The following is a 23966-nucleotide window of genomic DNA, read 5'->3' on the forward strand; positions in this document are numbered from 1 at the left end:
CCCAAGTTCATGTATAGTCAGTCAGGTGTTATTATGATGCACTTTCATGTTATTATATAACTACATGTGTGTAAAGGTAAAATTCCTACCATATGTTTGGCTGAGTTGTGGCAATTAGAATCAGTTGGGTTAGTGAATGGTTGGAACAGGTTACCAAAAATGCACTGGTCCAGCTTCATAGCTTCTTGTGGCCTTACTACTACAGTTACTTGTACCTGTCACAGGTATGCTGATGTTTCTTCTCGGCTTCTATGCCTTCCTCCACTGCTGGCTCAACACCTTTGCAGAGCTGATGCGATTCGCTGACAGAATGTTCTATCAGGTACATTTTTATCACACCGCTCTCAACATCATGAAAGTTGTGATTTTGCAAGTATTGCCTCTAGGTTATGTGCAACAACAATGTCTCTTAAAGCTGCAGATGGCAAGTCTGACAGATTGAGGGGACTTAGCCAAAATTTTGAATGTTTACAACTCTCATGGCCCTCCCCCACTACCACCCTCTCATCAAGTTTGTGCTCGTCAGTGCGCACCAGACTGCACCAGACTGTGATTGACAGTCAGATCTCACACAGCCCTGCTCTGATTGGACCAGAAGAACCGGGAGCTGTGGATTTTTGCAAAACAAATAACAGGCTCAAGGTGGAGGTAGAAGTACAGAGGGGTATTTCAGAAAGGAGGTTTAACAAACACTGAGATAAAACTTAACCTCTGGGTTGTCTGAACCTGTGGCGACTAAACCCGAGCTGTCGGTTCCAAAACACCGGTTACCAGTTAGTTCAATCAACCCTGTGTTAGATAACCTAGAGTTGTGCGCGTTCACGGCAAACTTATAAAGGCATCATCTATTGAGAGTCGAAACCATGAGTGAAACCGGCGAAACGAAGAGCACCGTATTTTTCAGAGACGGAGTAGTCGAGGCTTACGAAGAGGAGAGAACTGTAATAACAAAAAAAAGAGCAATCCTTAAGCACCTGCGTCCGAGACCTTGCTTGGCAGAGAATAGCCTAACTGACCGTGTAAATGCGTATGTTTAAGATAGCCTATTTAATGTCAAAAGAACAATTAAATAATTCACTGGACATCACCTATTGTATTGACTGCTTTGAATGATGCTTTCTTAAACTAGCCTAGTTGTCACAGATTGAGTGGGCCATAGAATCCCTTGAGAATCCCAAATGTAATTTTCTATTTTAACGCGGGTCCTGCAGCTGTGGGCCAAGTTAAACCTTTGCGCTCCATCATCGGAAGGGTGAATGTTGGAAGGCATGGGTAGCCTATTGGACACATTTCGGTGCACATTTGGAAAATGTAATAAGTGATGCTGACCTGCCAGTTGGTGAAACTACACTTTAATGATCCTCGTGGGTTTGTGTCCAGAAAAACGAATGAAGTTGCGCAGGAACTGCTTTAGCGCAAGGCAAACTTTACGCACCGACCGACAGCTTGCCGATATGCTCTGCGTCTCCAACACTACAAAAACTCCCAGTCGGAGAGCGTGTGTAGCCTATTAAAAAAATATTTTATCCCAAATGCCATCAGCATTCTCAACCAAACTTAGTGACAACATGCATACCCGGCTGAGCTGTACAGCTATATTTAAACTTATTTATTAATTTTCTATAGGCTATGTTTCCCCTTTTTTGTACTGTAGGCCTACTTGTTTTAATTATATCTTCAATGTGTCTGAGATGTTGTTTGTCCATCTGTCTGGTGAGCCAAACACAAATGTCCACTATGGTGTAGGCTAGCTAGCCTACATTAAAGATTTATTTTTTATCTATTCTAATCCACCATGCGTAATGTAGGGATGGAGAATGCTTTTCAAGTAGCCTATATTTAGGATTCAGCTGAAAAACTCTAGCGCTCTTGAAAAACTTGTTTGGAAAAGAATGGATAGGCTATCATGTGATGTCGTGGTCTTATCGCCCTCTCACGGTGAATTACGATATATATACGATGTATACGATGAATATTACATGATTTTGTGCTTCTTTGTCAATCGGACCTTCGTCAAAATGAAACGTCATTGTGTGACAAGTGTAAAAATAGCGGCCTGATTGAACATGCACTGAAATAACCGAACATAATTGAACATAACCTGAACAAAACCTACCCCCTACCAGGTTAAAGGAACCATATGTAAGATCGTGGCATCAACATCAGTTGAGGGCTGCAACTTCACTTTTTAAATGACAATATCCTGGCCGGACTACTGTTGTTAGTGATATAAGTATTTGAAATGAACATGATTTCTTAATGTCTAGTGACATATCAGGGCCATTTTATGATTAATTGAAATACATTTCTTACATACGGTTCCTTTAAGTTCAGAGCCTATGTTACCATAGTTACTTACATAGACTGATCATGTTTGAGCTTTCTGGAACTGAAATCCCAGGTTTCCCGTTTACTCTGGGTTTACATACCCAGTTCAGTTCAGAGCCTATGTTACCATAGTTACTTACATAGCCTGATCATTTTTGAGCTTTCTGGAACTGAAATCCCAGGTTTACCGCTAACTCTGGGTTAACATACCCAGTTAAGCCAGTAAACCTGCTTTCTGGAATACCCCCCAGGTTTTTTTCTAAAACCGGCTGATTTATGTTGTTCTGTCGGAGCATAGTGTCGGTTTCAGTGAATATGATCAAAAAAATCTTGTCAACTGCAGCTTTAATATATTATGTGGAAACAAATACATTGACCATCTACGTTTCCTCAAAAGTATGGTAGAGTGATCTGAAACTGGGAAGTTTGTCGTCTATTGTTAGGACTGGTGGAACTCAACTTCTTTTGCCAACTACTACCGCACGTGGAACATAGTGGTGCATGACTGGCTGTACTATTACGGATACAGAGACTTCCTTGTGGTGAGTATCTTCTCTTCATCTGCTGATCAAATCACCTATTTTAAAATAACACTTCCACAGAGCCATACTCAGTTCACTTTATTTCTTTTTTTTGTTGTTCTGAGCCCTGCTGCAATACTCTGCCTTAAGCCATTAGGTTCATCATGAAGAGCAAACTCTTTAGCTACTAAAGATGTTGACCTTTGAATCGCTTTCTTATCCTCCCCAGCTGTCCAAGCGAAAGTTCCGCTCTGCAGCCATGTTGGGCGTGTTTGCCGTCTCTGGTCTGGTGCATGAGTATGCCCTGACGATGCTCCTCGGCTTCTTCTACCCAGTCATGTTCTGCACATTCGCAGGTTTTGGAAGTAAGAGCTATGCCCATGCCGTGCATTACAACAACACTTCAATGTAATATGAATTAAGTGTTTAGACCTGCAGTGCACGTGTGGGCCTTTATGTGCCTTTGTGTTTTTACTTTTCAGTGATGTTCAACTTTGCCATAAATGACAAACGCAAGAGTCACTTCTGGAACATCATCATGTGGACCTGTCTTATGTTTGGCCAAGGGATTCACGTGTGTTTGTACTGTCAGGAGTGGTACGCCCTCATCCACTGTCCCCGTACTGGGGTAGGTTCTCCTGCACGTTAACGGCACCGCCGCGCACAACGCAAGCAAATAGAAAACAAGCGCATTCAAATGACACGCAAGGACAGAAACACAGATTTAAGCTCTTGGACGCATCTGGACATCAGTATCTGTATCAGCTGTAGCTCTATAGCCTGTAGACACAAGTACATCCAACAGCAGACACACACACACACACACACACAAACTTTCTACAAGAAGTTGAACCTTTAACATGTGAGCACAGCATAGATGTTTAAGTAATGGTGCAATGTTGACCTGCTGACCAGATTACATTTTTGCTCCATACATAAGCACAGATGCCCCAGTTGTAGAGTCCTTAGGATGAAGTGACAGATGGCCTGTGTTGTGCTTACAGTGCTTGCCTCTGGGGGAAAAAAAAATAAATCACCCGCAAATAAAAATAAAGCTCTGCTATTTTCAACAGTCATCTAAAAATAATATACAATTTCACAAGCAATCATTTACACCATAGAAGAAACAATGACTTAATAATCTTTATGGTTTTATAGATGTGTTTAGATGTGATTAGTGATTTAAGTGTGTCTTGCTTGTCATTTAAAAAAATATATCTTTCTTTACACAGACTAGCTTCTGGGAACTAGTGACACCAAGATCCTGGTTTTGTGACTACAAGTAAATCCAAGTGAGGACCCGCTGATGAATGAAAGCTTCAACCAGAGAGGGTTATCAATTAATCAGTAATCAAGGATCTTTGCTTCAAGGAGCCAAAAGTACACATCTGTTTTTTTTTCTTCTGCCTTAACTGTATATATTTATACACAATGTCTCGTTTGAATCTTCTTAGGATCATTCTTGAATAATTCATATGTATGATTACATTGTACATAGTCTGTCTAGGAGATGTTTACTATTATGGTTTGTATTATTCATGTGCACACATTTGATCATATCAATAAAACAATGAACAGAACAATACAATATGTTCATACTTTTAAAGGTAGCCTAGTCTGGTATTGATCATAAATATATACATAATGATGAAATGAGTTCAATTGGTCAAAAGTAAAGTGTATACAAAAGCAATAATGTGCAAATTCAATTTATTTCATTGTAGTCAGCATACTAAGTATCTCCTCTAGATTTCAAAAGGTTTCCTAGCACTCCATTCATTCTGTGAGAACAGAAACAAGCAATAGTATTAAAAAATAATGTCATGCCGTCACACTACTTTGATATTAATCTATTTTTAGGTATGGGATAAATGCCTAAACTTAATATGTCGCTCAAAACTGTGTAAACATAGGATAATCCTAAACTATTAGAGGAAACGGTAGAGATTCTTGCCATTCCCATGCTTTCTAAGCAATGAATTAATCCTTTTTAATCCTAATTTTCTTCTTTTTTATTTAGTTCACTGTAAAAAAAACATCATATACACAGATTACACAGAATTCTGGCATTATACATCATACAGTACATAAGTAATTTGATGTTAAACCATGCCATGTAAATCACCATTTATATTGGGCCATAAAATATATATATGTATATATCATTTCTATAACAGGTGTGTTACTGTGACACCACCTGTCGAAGTGGTCTGTCATGGAAGAGATGTTTCTATACCTGTCTTGTAGAGTTCGCCGAGCTTTCCTTCTGTCATGGTTCACGTCCATCTCGAGCAAACGTGGAAGAGTTGGGATGGGCAGGGGTAGCACTGGGGGCTGTTTGCTTGTAAGCCATATGCTGTTGCTGGTCTGCTGTACCCCCCATAACCACTCATAGCTGGCTTGGTCTGACCCTGGTGTGACCCTTTCACTGGTGCTGTCACTGTGGTGAGCATCAAAAACTCATTCTGCATCATCATTCACCAGGCAACACTCCAGTTATATCCTCCTGAGACCGAATCCATAGACCTATGTCCTCTGTAGTGGACATAAGTTCTAGATGCATACCCCTTTACCCCTTTGAGCTATTCTATCAATTCCTGTGGTCTTTTAAAGACGACATCCTGGGCTTTCTAATGATAGATCATGTGATTGGCTGGGTTGCTGGGAACCTCCGCTTTAGTGTTAATTTCGTCAGACGAGACGAGAGGAAATATGTTCGTCAACGGCCTTTTTTCATGACTAAGATGAGGCGCCAGGTCAGTGTCCTGAAACACTGACTAAGGATAGTCTTAGTCAGTGTTTCAGGACAATACTGCCGTCTCGTCATCGTCTCATCTTAAGATGCATTACTGTTGACGAAAAAAGACGAGACTAAAATGTTTTGCATGAAATAAAAACTAAGATAAAATCTCTCTTCATTTTCGTCTACAAAAGACAGAATATCTAGCTGTTATGTTTTCAAAATATTCCGAATGAGTTCATACACAACAGCTTTCCTGTAGGCTAGTCTACATGCTGTTGCTGCAACCCTGTGGCTGCAACACGAAACTACATGGAACAAGAACACTGGATATTTCTGCGAGAGTTAGCAAGCTAACTACCTAAGCTTTATGCCACAATGCTACATACCCAGAAGTTGAAGCTTCTCTCATACAAATTAACATCCCCCAGAATGTCCATACGAAAATGTTCATCATGTAATGTCAACTATTTAACTAGTTAGACTGATGATGCAAAGTTTGCTAGCAAGTAAGCTAATATGGAAAGTTCGCTAGCAAGTTAGCTATGGCTAAGATGGAGAATCACAGATCACAGGCGGAGTAAAACATTGGCCTATGACTGTTTCTCAAACATTTTCAGTTTCAGGACCACTAAACTAACCCTAGCTAAAAAAAAAAAAAAGATTAGACCTACTTCAACAGTAGCCTATAATTAGTCTATACAAAAGGCCTACTCACTGAACCACCTTGCTTATTGTCTTTGCACTGTGCTTATTGTGTGGATTCATACTGTATGATTTAAACTGGCATATCTTACATAGACAGTGTTGCAGAACTGTTTTTACATACAAGTTGGTTCAATATTGCAAACAACTCATCTGTATTATATTTTACCACGTCTGCTCGCGGACTACTTGGGATAGCTTGCGGACCACCAGTGATCCCCGGACAACACTTTGAGAAACACTGGTCTACGAATATGACAGTGGTCCAGTCAAATCTTTTACTGTCTATGGTCAAATCCCAGCCGAGCTATAACTGTAGCTCGACTTACCTGTGCATGTAAACATACGGACTGACAAAAAATCAGAATGAGTAATTATAACAGACGAGTAGCCCTGTGGACACACAATATTGTTGGAAAATTGAGATGTGTGAAACACTATTTGACTCAAATGGTAATCAGAAATAATTTGTTATATAAAAAAGACTAAAATGTGTTGACTAAAACTGACTAAGTCTAAGATACCTTTAGTTTTCTTTTGACTAAAACTAGACTAAAATGACGAGACTTTTAGTCTAACTAAAACTTGACTAACAAAATGATATTTGAATGACTAAATATGACAAAGACTAAAAAGGACATTTCGTCACAAGACTAAGACTAAGACTAAATTAAAAATAGGAGACAAAATTAACACTACTCCTCTTTATTGTTCTCAAAAATGGTTGACATCAAAACAAGCACATTTTATGGAAGGAGGAGAGATAAGTCAAATAGTGTCTTGTTATTAAGCATTCATTATGATGGCAATATATGGTCTTGTTAATGAAAATGTCAGGAATCATATGATTCATTTTGAAAGAAGTTAAGTTATTTACATTTTGAAATAATAGTGACTTTATGAATGTCCATTATAATGGACACCAGGACCAAAATATTTTGATTTTTTGGGAAATTTAGGAGATCATTTGTATAGGATGAATGAGGGGGGGTCAGATTTGGAGCTCTCAGGTGATGAGTGAGTGAAACAGAGATGAGGACTATGAACCTGTGCCTCAAGAAGATAGCGAGGAAGAGTAAGACTAAAAAATGAATTATTGCAGATGAAAGAAAAACATGAAAATGAAATGAACAATCCAGAAAAAAGAAATACAACTGTCCAAAAAGGCAAATAAAGTAGTCTAGAAGGATAAATAACCTTTTCCATTATATTTGGTTAAGTTTACCCTTAATTTAATACCACTAAAAGCATAATTTGTCCATTTTTGTCTATTTTCATGGCTACCTTTTCATACTAAAACGGTCATTTTGTCCACTACAGGGGACATGCTATAAAATTTAAAATAAAATAAAAAAAAAAAAAAAAAAAAAAAAATTTGTAAGATGTTTTTTTTAATCCTAAATAGAAAGAAAATCACAACAAAAAAGAAATTGTTGGACACTTTTTTTCTTGGTTCCCAGGAGGATAACATAACATGGGGTGGTGGTAGTGTAATGGTTAAGGAGCTGGGCTAGCATGCAGAAGCCTGAAAAGCTGTTGGCTCAATTCCACCGTTGTGCCCTTGAACAAGGCACTTAACCAGCCAGGTTGCTCCAGGAACACTGGCCTTTGTAATATAATTGACAGGTAAGTCGCTTTGGATAAAAAGTGTCTGCTAAAGGAACACCTGTAAATGGAATACTATGCAGCTGTGTAGCATCACAGTAAGTTAATGTAGCATATGTGAGAGGCATAACCATAAAATAGGAAGGTGGCTACATCATCGATGTGTGGTGACCGCTGGAGTTAGTACCTTTTGCTGATTGTCAGATGGCGATCATATAGCTGAAGTGAGGGCTGTAAAGAGGAGAGGAGTGGGGACAGTGCAGGTGGTTGAGGGTTCGAGTAGTGTCTGCGTTGACAACGGGAGGGATTGAGCGACCATTGCAGTTTTTTCGGCACTATTGTCGGCAGAATCGGCAAACAGTCCGAGCAACAATAGGGTGCTGCCAGGTGCAGGCCATAATCCAGTTTTATCTGTGGAATTTGAATGAGGAAAATGTATCTATAATAATAATTACATAATAATAATAATAATAATAATAATAATAATTGAACTTTTATTTTTTACCTGGTTGAACAAGCACAGCATTCGTGCCATGCAGCTTTTGCGAATGTGATCAACTGAGGTCTGCTTGGTATAACCACTGTCGGATACTTTTGTCTGGAGCTTTTGCACTTTTTGCAGGTAGAAGTAACACTTTCTTATAGTATGACCATCGTTCAAGCTGCGAGCTTCCAGCAATCTGCCATTTAAAATCTTGCTATCATCACAGTAAAAGTCATGAATTAGGCCAACTATTTCAAATCCAGTCCAACATCATCCTGAAGAGATTTTCCAAAATAATTTATAATTTTATATAAAAACAGTTCAAATAAAACTTATCGGTAATCGTTGGAATATATCAAATGTACTTGCAATAAAATCATTGGAATAAAAATGTACTGTATTGTCAAATGTAAAAATAACTGATGTTTTATAATAAAAATCACTGGATTAAAAAATGTACTTGTATCTCACCAGACTTGTTGGAGTCTTGCATGTCTCATAAACCTCTGCATAATGCAGCACAGGCGATTCTCGACGCTGTCCTGTGTCTGCATGACAACGTCCCGGAGCAAACGGTAGAGCGACGGGGAGATGGTCATCCTGAGCAGCGCCTGGTCCAGCAGCTTTACATTAACCCGCTGAGATTCCACATTGATGACGTACACGGATCCACTCAGTCGCGACTGTAATAACCTCTGGGCCTGCTCTGAGATCTGCTCTGCATATCGATCCGTGTCTTCTGTGGAACGGACAGACTTCGCGTCTCCGATGGGGTCAAGGCTCTGTGGCTCAGGGTTAAAAGAGGACTCAAGATGTGGTCCCAGCTCAGCCGGAACCACTTTCTTGATAGGTGTCTCTACCATGTTACGTTTCTCGACAACCACACGTTCCTCTTCCTCCACAATCTCTTGGATGACTTTGTCCCCCACTATTTCCTCTTCTATTTCCTCTACTATCTCGGGTTCAGCTGGCTTCTTTGAAGTTTTTTTAGGAAAAGGGAGATGGATGTTTGCTGGCTTCTCTTTATCGACCATTCGCTTGTGCATTGCCTCCAAGCTTTCAAGGGTAAGGCGCAATTTACAGGCCTGCTGTTTTTCAATGTTATTTATATTCTTAAACATGCCCATGAGTTGAGACATTGTAGCACGACGTTTCTGGTCAAAACCCTTACCATGTTTGTCTTGTAGTGAAAAGAGAGTGTTCAAAGACGCCCCAGCATTTTTTATCGACTTGTTATGGTTCTTGATCTCTTTACTCAAATCTTTCAGCATATCACTGGGATTTGTTTCAGGACTATCCCACAGCTCAGACTCGAGCAAAGACATTTCCTGAAAGGGCAGTTCTATGATTTCTTCATTACATCTCCCGCGGATGTGTGTCATTATATCATTGAAGCAATCGTGCATGGAGCACTGCAAAAACTTATAGAGATTCAATATTTTTTCGGGTTTGGTCACCTCTGTGTCCAATTCCTTGTTATCATTAAACGCTGTGGAGTTCTCCACGATTTCAAACACAGTTTTCCGAAACTCCTCAAGTAGGTGAGTACTCTTTTTCTCGATCTGTTCTACAATGCTCTCGGTCATCTCCTCTGTGGTGTCACCCTCAGAGATATCAGTCAAATTATGCTGCTTTTGGCCTTTTTTCCGAGACTTTGAGGAGGGTTTGGGTATATTGTTCGTTGAAAGCACCTGGTGCCTTGCATTTGGTTCAGCAATGATAGGCTTTGAGTCTTGCACATTTTGGTACACTGCTGACTCAGGCAAGACAACATCTTTCTGGTGCGAGTACTCTTGAATATTTTGGATATGGAACAGAAGTGCCTGCTTCTGTTCCCTCAGGTCTGTTACTTTTTCTTCCAGTACTTTTACTTTGTCTCTTTCCATGTATAGCTGAGTGCTTAGCTGTGATAGTTTACTGCTGCTGTTCCTTTTACTGTTGCGCTCTTTCCCCACTGCTAACTCCTTGTATATTTCCTGGAAAGCCTGGTTGATGTTCTGCAAGCCCGTCTGGACAAACTGAAAGGCTATACACAGAGCTTTATTGCCAGACATTGACTTCCGCATGTCTTCCAGTATAAATGTGAGCTCCAAGGCACATTTAGTGGCAAAGCTGGCGTCTTCCAATATGGCCTCTACAGTTGGAGGTTGTAGCTTCTGGATGCGACGGACAGCCTCTGCATCAACTTTTGACTCTCGCCACCAGTGCCACATACTTCCTTTGTGTATTGCTATGAAAACACAGTTTAAAGTTGAACGTTTTTATCCAAAATGCATCGCCTGGGCCTAAAAGTGAGTTAATTCTGCATTTATTCATTCATTCATTTATTTTAATGATTTAACTTTTCATTTCATGCTATTTAAATTAATGATGAATCCCCTACCAGTCTCCTCTTTCTTTCTTCTCTTTATATTCATGCTATATACGGATTTCCAAAGGCTGTTCAAACGGTGGATGCCGCAATCCAGATCAAACATAAACGTGTTCAGTTTGCTGTCCATGGCATTTATGTATTCTGAAGAAGCCATCCCCTTTAAATCTCTTTCATGGTCAAAATGTTCAAAAGATTCCTCTGTTCAGAGCAAGGAAAGACATTTGTTGTTCAAAGAAAATATTATGTCAATGCATTAGGCCTAATTTACCGCACCACTTCTGTGAAGTGAAGAGAAAACAGATGACAACAACAGTTAAACCAAGTTAACACTCACTGGTGAAAGACAACCAGTTCAGCAGTTCCCCCAGGTCTGCCTCTCTCTGCACTGCTGAATTCAGAAATATTCGGATGCGGTCCAGTTGTTCCGCCCTCCATCGTCTTTCCTCAAATACCGCCAAGAATAATGGTAAATCTTCCGATTCCTCATCAAAGTTATTTTGTTCTTGTATAGGCCTATGGGGCGGACCAAAGTAGGACATCACGGTATCCTACCTTGCCGCGGAACACGGCCTATCTGAACTTCAACATGGGAACATAACGGTCGTTGGTGGTCTTCGATTACAGTAACGAAAATGGCAATAGTCTGATTGATAATTGTTATGTAGTCTATTAGGCTACATTTAGCTAGTTATCTAGTTTCATGCGAAAATATGCTAATAAGACAGTGGTCGACATCACCTCCACTTACCTTTCCTGTAACTAACTCTCTCTCTCTCTCAATATATATCAATATGTTAGGCTTTTTAATTTTAAAACAATGAAAAATTACATGATCGTGGGTGATAGGCGACTACAATGAGATAGCCTAATTATTACGTAGGTCTATATAAGGCTCTTCACAATGCTAGTAGAACGCTCTTGAATGGGATTTCCCAACGTTCTACAGTCACTTCTTGCAATAGAACTTTATTCAAAATTGAAAGCCGAAGGTAGATCAGCTGTGTTCTAAAGAATGTTTGAGTAAAGTTCACCGTGTTTTGCTAACTATTTGTTTTTCAGCAAAAGCCACGACGAAACGGTAACAAATAAATGTAGAGAGACATCATGTGGAGTTTATTTTTTCATTTTGGCAAGTAGCTGTATAATAAGCGGGATAATGTATGGAACGCCGGTCATTATCGCGAAAATAAGTCCCTTCAGGGCATTCAGGGAGGTGTATCACATTGAATCCACACTGAGTAATAAACAACTTAATAATCTAACAACACCTTTGAACATTTTAGTCTGTAATGGTTTATTATTTAATTGTGTGGCAGCATTCTCAAAGCACCATCACACACACAATAAATTGTGAACATCTGTGAAAAATTAGAACTTGTTTTGTAAGTGTCATTTCAAATGCACATAGTCACAAAGCAGTGCAAGATATAATAACTAAAACAGCATAACCCTCAGTCATAAGACCATATGACATATTGCAGAACACACTTGAATACAAAACAAACAACATCAATTCTCACACAAGGGGTGTGCATTTGTACTGAACCTTAAGAGGTTCTGTATTGAACTAGTGGTTTTACTCACAATGACTAAGTTAGGGGCAGAAACAGACATTAAATCTGTTCCTTCAAAGAACTCACAACCCAAATAGTGCAATAAGGAATCAGATTGATGAGAGGAGAGAGAGAGCGAGAGAAACAGTCAGCTCAGTTAGAACTGACAGTCTGACTGACAAATAGCACATACAGTGGGGGGATGGGGTGCTGACACTATAAACACAGGGATTAAAACCCAGCCAGCATGAATTCACTTTGGCTCACCCAGGGCCGTCATTCAGGACTGTGGTCACGTGTAGGCAGGAGGGTGTGTGTGTGTGTGTGTGTGTGTGTGTTGCGGGGGGTGGGCTGGGTTGTTGAGCAATGCTGGGTAAATCAGCTTTCAGCACCACAGCTCTGTAACTAAGTAGTTTCTCAGAGATGCCCTGTACCACATTTCCCCCTCTTTTTTACTATAGACTAATGCATTGCCTTCATTAACACTGAATGGTTAGAGGCGGGGCAGGAAAAAAGCTCAACCCGCACGGTCAACCCAGGAAGAAGGGATGAAGTGGGCAGAGGGGGCCAATTGCATTCTGATCGCCATGGCGTTGACTCAGTGCCATCAAATAGATTGCACTGCGAGTTAGCACTCTGGGATTTGGGAGAGGCTCAGTGATGCTCGTCGCTCGGGTGCACAAGGGTCTGGGACTTCAGCTGGCTTATTGCTTCCCGTGAGAGGAGCAATAACCCATAATGCAATGCGACTGAAAAAATAATAATAATTTAAAAAAAAAACGGGGGAAAAAAAAGACAGACCATATTCCACTGTAAGGAAAACAATGGCGATTGACAAAGCAGCAGCATTTATGAGCTTTTTAAAACGATGCTTCAAAGTAGACTACGGTTAACAAAAAAAAAAAAAATCTTTGGAAGTCATCAAAAATGAACATCTACAGGTGGAACAGGTACACATAAAACCCTCCCTGAACACTCTAATCTTTAAACAGCTTAAAATGATCAAAACTAACTGCAACACCTAGAAATAAAAAGATGCTTTAACTCGAACATGACTTCCATTTTGGTTGTGTAACTGCTTGGGCAAAACAGGCAGTGACTGGCATGCTGGCATACACGTGGGAACAGTAACAGCATATCAAGTAGGTCTCCGCAACTTGACATTTTACCACGTGAGCACAAAAGAACAGTTATAAATTTTGTAAACGTCAAACAGTACACTACGGTATTCTGTTTAAAACAATAATGCTTATATTAACCACTTTTGTATATAAAACAAAGAGACATGTTCACCAAGACGGATGGTGGCGATGCCAAGAATGCTCTTCGGTCTCCAATGTCTTGCCATTGTGCTCAAGCCAGCAGGCCCCAGCTACTTTTATAGTACCACAACTGGGTTTGATCACGCCCATATCCTACTCTTAACAGACCATCCCATAAACACACAGTTACTAGTAACTGTAGGTGCATTTGGTCCCGTAGCTCTTATAGATGTAGGAGGGCCCCTAGATATGTTAGGGCCCACATGCGTCCATTTTACTCAGCACAAATTCCAATACAAGGAAGCATTTGTAAAGACTATGAAGACCAGTGCATATGTCCTCAAGATGACTACTTTTTATGTCAATCCATTTTCTTTATACATATATAATGTAACTGGGGGAAAGGGGACTTGTAATTTGATATGATGCTGCATATATTCTCAGGTTCAAGTTAAAAACAACTTTTTGTTATCTGCTTTGTTTTCGAAAAGTGTCAGATTATTGGACTAATTTTAACAGCATCTGTAAAGCCTTAACAATCTGGGTCCCCAATTGTTTGCAACAAGAGTCAAAAACCAGGAAGGAGTTTGTGTGTTCTCCCACACAATACCTTTATATCATCGTCCCAACCACAGCTTCTCTGTCCGTGGTCGAGTTCCTCAGAAGGTCAGTGAATATATTACCAGTTCATGTATGGAGAACAAGGAAACCGGCTTCACATTTCAAAATGTGTACAGACCTGAAGCAGTGCATGTGAAACGTGTTTTGAGGTCTTTTGGGTTATGTTTGTTTGTTTGTATCAGTCATGCAACAATCTTCAAAGGGTCTCCTTTTAGAGCTCATCTTTTCTTTTCGTTGTCTTGAAAATTGGCCCATATTTTGGTGTAACCAAAATCCCATTCCGTTTTTCCACATCCATAGCTTACAAATATGCGTTATCTAAGCAAGAACAAATAAGCTTTCCGACGCCATCGTGTGTTTTATCAGCAGCTTGGACATTGGTGTGCCAACACCTACTTCTGTGAGCGTTGCCTTGCCAACCTCCTCATGAAACAACAGGTCACCGTGGCAATAATGACAACACCTACAAACAGGGCTGACGACACTCCAATCACGAGGGGAATAAGGAGAAGATCCATGACTGGAAGGAGAAGAGAAGAGAAGAAAAAGGTAACAGTGGTTAAAAGAAAATCTATCGCTATAGAAACAGCTCAGTTAAAGGTCTTACAAAGAGGCAAACACTTTTGTTATTGTATTAGATACTATAGTGCAAAGAGCAAGTGACAAAACTACAACTACACAAATAGCAGTCGGAGGCTTACCTCTGGCATACAGGTAGACCCGGACCGTAGACGACTCCGCTGTGGCGCCGGTGTTGTACCACGCTCCATTAGGGTCCTGTCCCCACACCGCCACCTGGCACAGGTAGTGCCCCTGGTCCTCCACCCTGGCCGCGTGGATCCTCAGGCGGTAGCAGTCGGGGGCCAAGCGGTCCACGCTCAGCTCACTCCCGTTGGCGTAGATGCGGGACAGGCCGTCGTAGGTCAGCAAAGCCAAGACGCGGCCGGGGTCGTCGGCCATGGGCTTCTCGCCCAGGCCCTCGGGAGACTGCCGCTTCGACAGCCACTGGATCTCCACCTGGGAGGGGCCCGTGGTGGTCACGGACACGTTGCAGAGCACGGCCACCGTGTTCCCTCGCCTCAGCAGCGGGCCACGAGGCACCTCAGCCACCGCTGCCACACTCACATCTGGGAGAGGCACAGAGAGAGAGAGAGAGATAGGGGTATAATATTACATTCATGTCCACTCAGCAGACTAAAGCAATTTGTGCACGATTTATGATGAACTTAATCGAGTTATACAGTTGCTGCTGTCTTTTGCCATTGCCTTGTGCTGCTAGTCTGTGTAAATCAATCCCTTTCTTTCTGTACCTTTAGTCTTAACGTTGACCAGCACTCCCTCAGACCTCTGGGTAACAGTTGCCGGGTCGGAGGGTCCCGGGTTCAGCTTTCCAGCGTAGACGCTCACGGCACAGCGGTACAGCCCGGCGTCTGACGGGTACGCCGCAAAGCGACGGAGGATGTACTTCCCTTCCCCCTCCTTCTCCATAGACGCAGCGCCCTGGCGGGTGGAGTCGTCGCCCCAGCTGACCACGCCGTCTGGGCCGAGGCGGGCCACCTCCACCTCCACGCCGCCGCCTGCACCCCGCCGCATCCACTGCACCAGCAGCGAGGAGCGCGTCCAGGAGCCCACGCCGCCCACCACGCAGGTCAGGCTCAGAGGGGAGCCCACCTGCAGGGTCACCTCGCCGCTGGGGGTGGAGGTCACCATCAGGGAATCCGCTGTAAGTCACCCCAAAATACAAGGACACGCAAACAAAATAAGGACAAAATAAGTTCGATCATAAGGGGCTCATTCTGGATTGTGACAATACATATAAGTCTGCATAATTCCAATAATTAGTCTCATACAAGCTTTTAATAGATAATGTAGTAATAGAAAATATAATAGAATATTAAAAACTCACTAAACAATAGCTTGTGATAAACTACATTCCTATGAATGAAATGCATGAAACTGTTTTATAAAGTGACACATTCTTTCAGTGTGAACTACAGCACATTGTATAATGCATTGTCTATGCACTGTGCATACTTTTTGCAAAGTAGCAAAAGAATTTAAGAGCATGCCACTGAATATAGGCTGTTATCACAAAACCACACAAAGGAGAAGCATCGGGCCATTGTGTGGTGACACACAGCCCACACTAGTCTATCAGGGGAGACATTTAGAGAAGCACAGCACAGGCTGTCTAATGAGATTAACAATACAGGCACTGAGGCCCTATATTAAGCTCTAACTTCAGCTGCTCCCATTGTTTTGCAAGCTGAGTGGTTATGCCATTAGAGTGAGTGTACCAGACAGCACAGAGTATACACATGGGGCAGGCGCAGGCTGCACAAAAGGCGTAGACTTTGTCCTGTGAGTGAACCAGATAGCAACAACGCATAACGCCCACACAGAGCCACTTGATGGACATTCAGGGAGAGGTCTGTGACCTTGCGGAAATGAGCTAGCAAACAAACAAAAATGCCCCTGTTCCTGGTTTTAAAAAACACTAGACAAAGCGGCTGAATCTGTGCCGGCTGGAGAAATCCATGTTCTTTTCCAGAGCACGGAGAGAGATGGAAAAGTGCATTGAGCTAGACTCATGATGTGCAAGATGTGGGACTGACCCAAAGGCTGGACAGTCAGGTTGCCCAGCTCCATGGTCCTCTGTGCGATTCTCTGCCACGTGCCGTCGGGGTCCCGGATCCACTGAGCCGCCTCGCAGAAGTACGACCCAGAATCCTCTGGGGCCAGGGCGCCGATCTTCATCACGTACAGATCTCCGCTGCTGTCCCCGACCCTCTTCTCCAGCCCAATCTCGCCGGCTTGGTAACGCTTGTCGTAGGAGCCGCCTCGGCCAGCCGTGACGGCCAGCCCACGGTCCAGGGAGATTATCTCCCGCAGGGTGTGGCCCTGAGCCCCTGGGGGGCCCATGGCTGCCCCCGCCCCACCCCGCACACCGAAAGTGATGGCCAGGTGAGTGTGCTGCTGGGACAGGGCAGAAGCTTTGCAGGTGAGCTGCAATTCCGATCCCTCCGTCATCGGCTGGCCACTCAGAGTGCGGGGGTGACTGATAAGCAGGGTGTCAGGAATCACTGCCAGAGGAAAGGGCAGATAGGATTGGGAAAAGGAGTGGATGAATAGCATAGTACATATTATAACACCACATGGCAAATCCATGATTACAGCTGCCACTGCATTGGAATGTAGGGCTATGGGAGTAAACAAATGAAAACAAAAACAAACAACTCGGTGTTGTGATGTGTGTGTGGTGGTGTGTGTGCATGCACTTTAGAAGCAAAACATTTTAGAAGTACCATACAATAACCATGGCCTACAGTACAGCCATTAAGCTGTATGTATTTTCTAAAAGATGAGGTCATCGTTCTAAAGCGTATTTGAATGTCTCTACAGGATTTGCATAAAGAAATTGCCCCTACCTTTCACTACTACAGAGGCACTGTAGTTGCCTTGGTAACGTGTGTCAGTGCTGGGAGTGTAGCACTCAAAGCGGCCCTGGTCATCTGACCTCAGCCTCTGCACCACCAACCTGGCTCTGTCACCCGAGTCCCTCTCTACCCGGATCTCCCCCGAGCGCACTCTCGCCTGGAAGGGGGCGTAAGGAAAGCCGGGGTCCTGCGTGGAGACCACCCCGATCTGGTGTCCGCCAGTTTCGGACCGGTACTGGAACCACTCGAAGTCTTGCGTGCGTGAGCCCTCGTAGCCGGTCACGGCGCAGGGCAGAGTCAGGGGGAACCCTGCCACGCGGTACAGTGGGCCATCAGGAACAGTCACCTCGCGGCACAATGCATAGTGGATTACTGAAAGAGAGGGGGCATGTGAAATGTATGTCGTGTCAGGAACAGTGCATACGGTATGACCAACACACCAGTCAATACCTGCCTAGATAACCGGGTTAATAAGTACAGATCAATGAAACAGCTCATCATGAAATCATCAGACCCAGACGAAAAAATTTCCCTCACGGGATCAAAAGAGTATATACTGAAGAGTGTCAATGAACATGTTGACTAACATGCAGTCACACTTGTTAGAGAAATATGTTGGCACAAACTACTTTTACTAAAACAAATGTTAATCTAAAATGCAGTCACACTTGTTAGAGAATTATGTTGGCACAAACTACTTTTATTAAAACAAATGTTAATCTAAAGCAACATCTGAATATCTGGAATCTAAGACAAGAGTAGGCATACATGTCAAATTGATTTAAAGGAACCGTATGTAAGAAATGTATTTCAATTAATCATAAAATGGCCCTGATAAATCAATAGACATTAAGAAATCATGTTCATTTCAAATACTTATATCAGTAACAACAGTAGTCCGGCCAGGATATTGTCATTTAAAAAGTGAAGTTGCAGCCCTCAAGTGATGTTGATGTTGTGTTTTGTCATGTCATGTTTTGGCCTGATGCGCCACCCTCCACCTATCTACTGTAGTAATCACAAAGTCAGTAGTATTTCGGCATCCGGGTTGGCAACATCGAGTCAGGGGGGAGGGGGAGGGGGAGGGGATACACCGCTCTACAGTAATTTGAAAGTGATTGCAGTAGCAGTTTTGGCCACAATCTTACATATGGTTCCTTTAATCTTGGCCAAACAATGAAATTTGTGTCAAACTAGATTCACTCTGTTCCAGTTTGCATGTACACTTATTCATTTAGCAGACACTGTTGTCCAAAGTGAGTTACATACGTCAACTATATTACAAGAGATTACACTGTAACAACATACAATGCAACTCAGAGTTAAGTGCCTTGCTCAAGGGCACAACAGTGGAAGACAGGAATTGAACCCACAACTTTCTGTCTACTGCACGCTAGCCCAGCTCTTTATCCACTACACTACCACCGCCTGTACCACTTCCAGTTGGTAGAATACTGTGAAATATATTTTTTTACTATTACACATATGGACCAAAGATCTTCAACAGGGAGTCCCAGACCCCCAAGGGGTCCTCAGAGTTCATGCAGAGGGGCTGCCAAATTATTTGAGCCGGTTTGATTCCTTCCAACAGAAAAAGAATGTCCAAAAACAAATAGTTTGAAATAGTTCAATCCTTGTTTCATCTGACCAGAGGATTTTTACTTTTAAAACAAAAAAAAAAAAAAAAAAAAAAAACCTCATTCATGACTTGACTTATTGGCAAACTTCTGGCAAAAATGGCTTCAGTCTGGCCATTCTACCGTAAAGGCCTGATTGGTGGAGTACTGCACTGATGGTTGTCCTTCTGTAAGCTTCTCTCTAATCTTCACAAAAGACCTCTGGATCTCATTCATAGGGACCATTGGGTCCTTGGTTACCTGTCTGACCAACTGTCTCTGATTACTCAGTTTGGCTGAGCAGCCAGATCTAGGAAGACAGTTGGTTGTTCCAAACTTTTCCATTTGAGAATGGAGGCTACCATGCTCCCATTCTCTCAACCTTGTTGCTTGGTTTTCACTCTGACATACACCATCAACTGTGAGACCTTACATAGACAGATGTGTGCCTCTCCTAATAATGTCCAATGAATTCATGTAGGCACAGGGACCAGGATGCTCTAGAGCTCAATTGCAAGCATCATAACAAAGGGTCTGAATACAAATGGAATATTTCAGTCTTTTATTTTTGTATACATTTACAAAACACTCCAAACACCTGCTTTTTGTGGAGTATTGGAGTATTGTGTGTAGATTAATGAGAAAATTAGTAAGATATAAGATAAGTCTGAAACATAACAAATGTGACAGTAGGAAACTTTGAATTCATAGTTAATGAGTTAAGAGGCAAAAAGGCACATATAGATGATGCCCCTAGACCTAGCATTGTAGCTCAGTGGGAGCACTGTCCATTAGCTGCAGCTACTACCCGGCGACGTCTAGCGATCAAGATCCTTCTAAACCCTTATGAAAAAGAACTATAGGAATCTTGTAGTATTTTGGGACAAAATATTATAGTAATCTCATAGGAATACTATAGTATTGTGGGACATACTATAGAAGTACCATAAGACTACTATAGAAACACTATAGGCGGTTAAGGATATTATAGAGGTATTACAGAACATTACAGAAGTATTAAACACTACCATAGAATTCTTAAAGGATTACTATAGTTCTTTTTCGTAAGGGAAAATTGGCCAGATTTCTCCTTTAAGGTAGGCTAGTTGAGACAATGCCAAGAGTGTGAAATGCTGTAATCACAGCAAAAAATGACTGCTTTCAAGAGCCTAAAACATAAAATATTTTCATTTGTTTACACTTTTTGTTTACTACACAACACTGTGTGTTATTTCATACCTCCGAGTTTTAAGTTTTGTTCTACAATGTAGTCAGAAAAAGAAAGACCCATAAATGAGTAGGTGTGTCCAAACTTTGTACTGGTAGTGTATGCATCTGTCTATTATTTTCTTGACTTCGCTGTAGGCTACTCTGTAAGAACTTTTATAGCCTACATGGAACCTGGCCATTTTGGGTCATAAGGACTGCCTATTGACAAAACTGTTGACTTAACAAGATATCACAAGGGCAAAAACTGGGCACAACACATGAGATACATTATTCCCAATTAGGGAAGAATGGACAACTGACCCTAGAACCTTTGATAATTATTCGGCACTGGAGACATTCTAGGGAAGACAAACTAAAATGTCATCAAAGCTATTCGTAACTTGCCTCTACATTTAAATAGGACATGTGACAGACACGTTTCCTGATGTGAGACCCACTTCCCTAACATCAGGAATGAGGAAAATTGTGAACATGACCAACTGACTTGACTTCCCCATCAGTAGCAAAAGTTGTTAGCCTACTGGCTTGGAGAGAAAAATGACTCCTGGCCAAATTAATAAAGCTGAAACTGACATTAGCCTACACAAATCTGTGTGGCGCCCTATTCACCCCGACTAACAGCAGCCCACAGCCATACACCCACCTGACGGATACCACCTCATGATGCAAGGCAGTAGACAATCAAGAGACACACCTTTCATCTGACTCATACTAACGTAACGGGTAATACTTGAAAAACTAGACAAGGTTTCACTTCATCTTGCCCTGCCTCCAAACTGGACTAGCCAGGCGAGAACACGGCTTGATACGAACACACCCTCAGATAATGACATGGGAGTCTGGAACACAGCTTAAGCGGATCAAGCAATAATTAACGCGAGGCTTGGTCAGTAGTGGGCTAGTTAGAAAACACCAGTTCATCCACGTATGTTAAAAATCCATGAGAGAAGTCCATGATGCATCTTGAAGATGCTTGACAAACGTGGGTCTATGGAGTTGTAAAGAATATACACCTCCAGTGCTTTTTTATCAACTCTGGATAGCCACCGCTTAAAACTACACCGCAGACAGCTGTTAATTCACTCTGTATTCCCAATGGTTATCAAAATAAATCAATATAGGACGTCTGGTATTTGAAATTTGTTACGCACCAGACTCTGACCGCCACAGTATCAATGGGAATTCTTCAACTGTCTCATAGGTTTCCCCAGCTACAACACACGTACACGGTGGAGGAAATCATTAATCCCATATAGAAGCTACAGAGATAACGTGACAGCATGTAGCTGTATTAAACGCCACAATGGGCATGAAGTGTGACAGATGGCGTGGTTGAGTGTATTAAAACATTAACACTCACCCCACTGTAAACAGATGAATGCTATCCGCCACGGTGCCATTCCGCTACAAGCCCCGTTTGGTCAAAGTGGTTGGTTGCAGATATCGCTAGCTAGTTGGTTCAGTGCTGTGGTTTAATGCACCGCGCATTTTCCTTCAACAATTCTTCCAAACATCCATATGAAACAAAATGAAACCAAAAATGCATCATAAAAAGGAACCGGGACGTGGTTGCAAATTGCAATTTCTCATCGAATTCGTTTGAAGAGGAACGCCAGCTGGCTGTAGTCACCGATGATCATAACGTGACTGAATTGAATATTTCAAAGCATTCCTGATTTCAAAAGAATGCAGAAACATAATTTACAATTGGTATTAGCCTAGTCTATTTAAATCCTTGTAACAGAACGCTATGATTTCACACTGCCTCCTATCTATCCCCGGCACGTTTCTACGGTGCAATCATGCTGTTCTACACAGACTCATTAGGGAGGGGTTGTTGAGATGGGAGGAGAGGGCGGTTGGTTCTTCTTCTCCCCCCAGCGGAGGGAGGGAGGCATTATTAGTGGTCGTGTCTGTTTGAAAACACCTTAAGAAGATCTGATTGGACTAGAAGCTATCGCTTTTAAAAGTATCCAATGAGAGATCAATGCGCTACAAAGCGCTGAGTACAACATCATCAATCCCCATGTCGACGTCTAGTAGCCTATCTAGGCCAACCCCGCCTCTTTATATTTACTATAGTTTACCCTGAAACGCCATAAGAAAAAGGCTTTTGTTTGTCTTATCATGTGAATGGGGGACATACAAATTATATTGGTCAGAGGACCTGCAGTGTTTTCACATACACAATGCATTGTTCATGCCTTGCCATTCAGGCATAACTGAAGACATTTTTTTTTATTTTGTGAATATTGTGATATGAGCAGACATTAATTCTGATAGCCTATTCAAGGAAGTGAATTGTGTGATTAGAATAAACTACTAGAGCCTAGAAACTACTAGATCATGCTACTACTAGAAACTATTAGAATATGACATTCATTCTTAATCAAGTGTAATATACTCATGTACACTCTAAAGCTTTGCATAATGTTTTTGTTGTTTGACATTTTTTACTTTTTATTTTGAGGGGGCCTTTTTATTTCAGTAGTCTCTCCAGTGGTTATTTTTGGTTGAATTAAAGTTTAACAGAAGGTCTATACACAACTTCCACACTGTTGACATCTTTGCATTTGTATTTTGCATCTGCGGTAAGGTGGTGTCCTGAGCATTTTGAATGCTACAATATCTCAAGGATCTAGTTGAGTGATATGGCCAGGCAGGATATTTTCTCTGCTGAAGTTAATAATTTTTGTCTGTTGTGATGACATTCAAATAATAGGCTAGCTTGCACAAATCAGCATGTTATAAGACTGTGCTTGCCATTTCTATTCATGCTGCATTCAGATAAGTAAACCTTCACACAAACTTTGAATGTATGCCATTTATTTGAGTGCATTGTACTGTAAGTGCTGGATTTATGCTTTCCACTTTTAAATACACTCTCCAGAAGAATAATCTCCTGCCCCACCCCCAAAATCGACCCCTACATTTCACACAACAGCAAGTAGCTTACTTGACCTAAAAGTCGGATAGTGGAAATGAATATAAATGTTACATGCATGTGGAATGCCCCCGTTGTTGTATTAGATAGATAGATAGATAGATAGATAGATAGATAGATAGATACTTTATTGATCCCCAGGGGAAATTATTATTATTATCAAGTCACTGGGTGAGGCTAGTGAAACTGATGACTAATGCTTGTGTGGTTATCTCTGCCTAAATAGGTGTAAGTAAGGGCTGGCAAAGGATTATAAATATAAATCATTTTAAATTAAAGTAATGGAAATACTCAATATCAGACTATCCTGACCTCCAACACTGGAAGTTCATCACTGGGGTGCAGTAAGAGGAAAAAGCCACAAGGTGGAGGTAAACACTAACAGACGGTTCATAAGCATGAGAGCCACATCGCCTGTCTCAGTGAAGCACTGTCAGCACTTCAGATGATTCACCTGGAAAGTTCCTCACCTTAGAACAGCTCTACTTTTGTCCATTTGTCCATACTCCATTTGTCCTTGACTGAAGAGAGACAGACTAAGCCGAG

General features: G+C 41.7%; 3 protein-coding genes across 7 annotated transcripts in view; 1 reads left to right on the plus strand and 2 right to left on the minus strand.

Moving 5' to 3' along the window:
• The window catches only part of soat2 (sterol O-acyltransferase 2), a 23041-nt gene extending 18499 nt beyond the window's left edge, over positions 1-4542 (plus strand). For all 3 annotated transcript variants that reach the window (XM_048254265.1, XM_048254266.1, XM_048254267.1), the window contains 5 exons: positions 225-322; positions 2772-2870; positions 3079-3214; positions 3332-3477; positions 4082-4542. In XM_048254265.1, the coding sequence (XP_048110222.1) occupies positions 225-322; positions 2772-2870; positions 3079-3214; positions 3332-3477; positions 4082-4135 (533 nt within the window). In that variant the 3' untranslated portion in view covers positions 4136-4542. The remainder of the gene's footprint in view (positions 1-224; positions 323-2771; positions 2871-3078; positions 3215-3331; positions 3478-4081) is intronic.
• On the minus strand, positions 3740-11598 carry LOC125301628. 3 transcript variants are annotated; one of them, XM_048254263.1, is made up of 8 exons: positions 11506-11596; positions 11092-11331; positions 10767-10955; positions 8855-10613; positions 8405-8597; positions 8087-8310; positions 5086-5289; positions 4543-4630 (listed from the first exon to the last, which is right to left on the minus strand). In XM_048254263.1, exons 2-8 carry the CDS (start codon positions 11294-11296, stop codon positions 4582-4584), a joined length of 2823 nt encoding a protein of 940 aa, XP_048110220.1. In that variant the 5' UTR covers positions 11297-11331; positions 11506-11596; the 3' UTR covers positions 4543-4581. The 3 variants fall into 3 exon arrangements, with proteins under 3 accessions (XP_048110221.1, XP_048110220.1, XP_048110219.1); XM_048254262.1 differs by having other exon boundaries at positions 11092-11336; positions 11506-11595; XM_048254264.1 differs by lacking the exons at positions 4543-4630; positions 5086-5289 and adding an exon at positions 3740-3862 and having other exon boundaries at positions 11092-11336; positions 11506-11598.
• A 436-nt stretch (positions 11599-12034) lies between these two features.
• Positions 12035-22304, minus strand: igsf8 (immunoglobulin superfamily, member 8). Its single transcript, XM_048255796.1, has 6 exons — positions 21837-22304; positions 17622-18002; positions 16809-17276; positions 15504-15914; positions 14895-15320; positions 12035-14713 (listed from the first exon to the last, which is right to left on the minus strand). Exons 1-6 carry the CDS (start codon positions 21874-21876, stop codon positions 14586-14588), a joined length of 1854 nt encoding a protein of 617 aa, XP_048111753.1. The 5' UTR covers positions 21877-22304; the 3' UTR covers positions 12035-14585.
• Between the last annotated feature and the right edge of the window lie 1662 nt (positions 22305-23966).

This window comes from Alosa alosa, chromosome 10 (assembly GCF_017589495.1).
Source record: "Alosa alosa isolate M-15738 ecotype Scorff River chromosome 10, AALO_Geno_1.1, whole genome shotgun sequence".
Classification (NCBI taxonomy): Eukaryota; Metazoa; Chordata; class Actinopteri; order Clupeiformes; family Clupeidae; genus Alosa; species Alosa alosa.